At 39.1% G+C, this 3,549-nt stretch overlaps 1 protein-coding gene across 1 annotated transcript in view; it reads right to left on the bottom strand.

The window, feature by feature from the left end:
- Positions 1–358: 358 nt before the first annotated feature.
- Positions 359–3,549, bottom strand: part of LOC108522715 (delta and Notch-like epidermal growth factor-related receptor) — a 33,200-nt gene continuing 30,009 nt past the window's right edge. The window contains exon 4 of the mRNA XM_017863094.1: positions 359–1,380. Coding sequence (XP_017718583.1) covers positions 1,269–1,380 — 112 coding nt within the window. The 3' untranslated portion in view covers positions 359–1,268. The remainder of the gene's footprint in view (positions 1,381–3,549) is intronic.

The raw sequence follows: 3,549 nt of genomic DNA, 5'->3' as shown, positions 1-3,549 counted from the left end.
CATACAAGGTATTTCTTGAGGCCACAGGTGCCTGCCCTCAATGCCTACAAGCAGCTCTGGATTCCAGTGTGTTCACTGTCCACACGTGCTGCGTTTCACTGGCAAATTCAGATATACAACTTTGGACAACAATTCTTAATTTTTTTTTACACTTCACACTGACAAGCACCTAGGGTGAGCTTACTGACAAATAGGAGGTCAGGAAGGCTTGCAGAGGCAAAGGAGCGGGCTCCGGCAGCCACCGAAGTACACGCCTCGGGTTATTTAATATGGTATCAACCGTGGGACTGTTTGGCAAACAATAGCAAATCCAAAACTTTTTATATATCGTTTTCAAAGAACAAAAGAGACAACTGCATCCTTGACTTGATAACATTTATTCAATATTCTTTGAAATTAGCAAGAATCAGAAGAAGCACATATCAATCAAATACAGCCACAAAAACATCCTGGAGATAAATAAAACTGCACTATGAGAAATACTCACTACTGAAGGAACCAGTACTCTCTTATGTTTACTACCTCTTAACAACAAACGACTCAAATGTAAATTTATTCTACTCACAATATAAAACCCTTGACTTTTTAAAGAAAAATGTGGATTCAAATCAATCAGAATTTGCCTCGCTAGGCCTTTTGTTACGTATGTTTTGAGGCCTAGTTCGACGACTGTTACGAAAATGACAAAAACAAACTTGAAAGAATGTTTCCGCAAAGTTCAACGAAACAGTGCAGAAATAAGTTACTTACCCATGCACAGAATAAGGCAAAGGCTAATTTCATTCGGGTTAGGAATAATAAATTTAACTAGTTTCTTTTCCACAAAACGAACATTTCAGACTTCTTTTTAAGTAACGGGTATACTCTATTATGCATCATACGCTACGTTACATGGTTTTCCTAACTCTACTCAGAAAGCCGGCACTCAAATGTCAAACAGAAACTTCTCCTCGATTAGACTTATTCTGTAACAACCACAGAAATTAATCTGGGTCTCGTGATAGTGTCTACGGTGAAAAGAGCACACACTAGTAGAAGCACACAGTTTAGAGAGCTGAAGGTACATTAAAACGTAGTCTATGGATAGTTTCACAAATTTCGTTTTTAAAATATTTTTTCCAAACTAAAAGCTGCAGAAAATTAGTTCTTAAATATTCTACTGAAAACTCTTGAGCAGCTAGCATTTTAAATTTCTTAAGCTTTTATTTTCTTAAAATATTTAAATGAGTGTAGTGTCTCATCGTTTTGAAAAATAATCCAAAAAAAGATTACAAATCTTTTGTTTTAATCAGTGTGACCAAGGGTTTGTCATCAGGACTGTAATCTTCATAGGCAATGGGGCTCACATCATACATTGCAGGCCGGGATTTCTTTCCAAACCTGAAATCAGAGAGAAAGGACTCTGGTTAGATAAATACTAGATCTCAAGTTTAATTACAGCAAGTGATGAGAATAATTTATATGCATGAATTAAGTGAAACTGTAAAAATATATTCTCTAGCAAGTACAGAAACTTTAGACATCCTGATATTAACACTGAATGTGTATAAACATTAGTCTTTGGTGTTAGAGGAAAAAAAAAATGTATTTCACAAAATGTAGAGCTCAAATTAAAGTTGGAGCTCACAGGTTAAATCTTGGCAAAGCAGTCAAGCATGACAGCTCCACAGTAGATTGTAAGAAAATGCGTATTGATTTGTCTTTTTCTTCTGAGGCCCTAAATATTTGGAGAGGTGAGTTTATTTTATATCCACTCCAGTGCCTGGAATATAGCACAGCAGGGCAGTGTTCCCCGGGCCATGGACAGACAGCCTTTCCTGTGGGATTTTCACGGGATAAGCTGTGAAGGTTTGAGGTCATCTGAGATCCCAACACAAAAGGACAGAGGTGGGAAATGACCTCAGATACAGAGGTGTCTGTCCACAAACTATGCCAGAACTCACCATTGAATCCCACCTACCTATCACCTCCCAAACCTAGCACACAGAAGCCAACGTTTTCCTCCGAGCACAAGGCCATTGTCCCAACAGATTTGTATATATCAAAATCGCCTCAACAGCAGGACTGACTCCCAGAAGCCAGGGGAGTCAAAATCCAATTTCAGGACTTCCTGTCAAACCAGTTGTAAGATGGCAATTATTAAAATAAAGCCAATTCAACTTCTGGGTGGTCTCTTCCCATTCAAGACCTCACCTTCCCTAAAAGCCCTGGAGTGCAACAGGATTCAAACAATCTTCCATGCTAACCCATCCTCCCTCCTCCTTTGTCTGGGCAACATCTTTTAACTGTTTCAAGTCCACCAGGGCTCTTTAAAAGGCATTTTAAAAGAACCTTAAATTTTACAAGGTTCCTAGGATGGGGCCCTAGGAATTAAAGGGGCTTATTTGCCATGGCTCCCGTCCCAGCTCTCCTCTTTTCTTATTTTTTCCTTTGATATAGTGAAAGTCTGTCTTCTCATGTATGGAGATGGGAAGTAGAATCAAGTGCGAAATGAGAAAACAGTGCGTTCTTCAAATGATCTTTCATTTTAAACAGTCATCAATCCTGTATTCCAATCCTCTCGAATTTTACTAGCTTTGAAGAGCGCAAAGGCATATGCTATGCCAGACAGACACCAGGCAAAATATGGCATTAAAGAGTTAAAGCATTCTTCTCTCAGAAAAATCCACAGCTATTACTGCAATATGACAAAAAACTTCAATAAATACTTTCTAAAACGTGAAGCCTCCCTGAAGGTCCACCATTGTGCTCACATAGATGTGGGTCAGACTCTAGCCTGCAGTTTGTTTACCTAAATTGAGTGAGGTCTGCATAATCTAAGGATAGGAAAAGTGTCAATAACGCAAAAGTGTCAACAGGCCGGTTGGGTCTTACACTTTCTCCCAAGTCCGACAATTTCCTAGGCTACTTTAAGATGCAAATATTTTGACAGTTTATTTCTCATAAAATAGCTAGATATATGACCACTAATAATAATAATTTAACAAAAAATATCCAGCAACCCAGTGAAGAGCTCTCCATATCCTAACATAGTAGGATATAGAGAGCTTTGACCTGAGGGACAACAAACTATATTAACTAACTGATTAATTATTCGATTGGTTCGCTGAAAGGAAAAACCCAATTGCATATATCTGTAAAACACCTTTTTTTTTTTTTTTTTTTTTTTTTGAGATGGAGTCTCACTCTGTCACCTGGGCTGGAGTGCGGTGGTGTGGTCTTGGCTTACTGCAAGCTCTGCCTCCTGGGTTCATGCCATTCTCCTGCCTCAGCCTCCCAAGTAGCTGGGACTACAGGCACCTGCCACTACGTCCGGCTAATTTTTTTGTATTTTTAGTAGAGATGAGATTTCATTGTGTTAGCCAGGGTGGTCTCGATCTCCTGATCCTGTGATTCACCCGCCTCGGCCTCCCAAAGTGCTAGGATTACAGGTGTGAGCCACCACGCCCAGCCTAAAACACCCATTTTTAAATATAATTTCATAGTTTGAAAAAGAACCTGCTTCCTCAGAATCTAGAATGTTAAAGCCTTCATTTTACTTAATCCATT

Source organism: Rhinopithecus bieti, unplaced genomic scaffold, assembly GCF_001698545.2.
Source record: "Rhinopithecus bieti isolate Rb0 unplaced genomic scaffold, ASM169854v2 scaffold_67750, whole genome shotgun sequence".
NCBI lineage: Eukaryota > Metazoa > Chordata > Mammalia > Primates > Cercopithecidae > Rhinopithecus > Rhinopithecus bieti.
The sequence above is the reverse complement of the archived record's forward strand: the minus strand, read 5'-3'. Positions and strand labels throughout refer to the sequence as shown.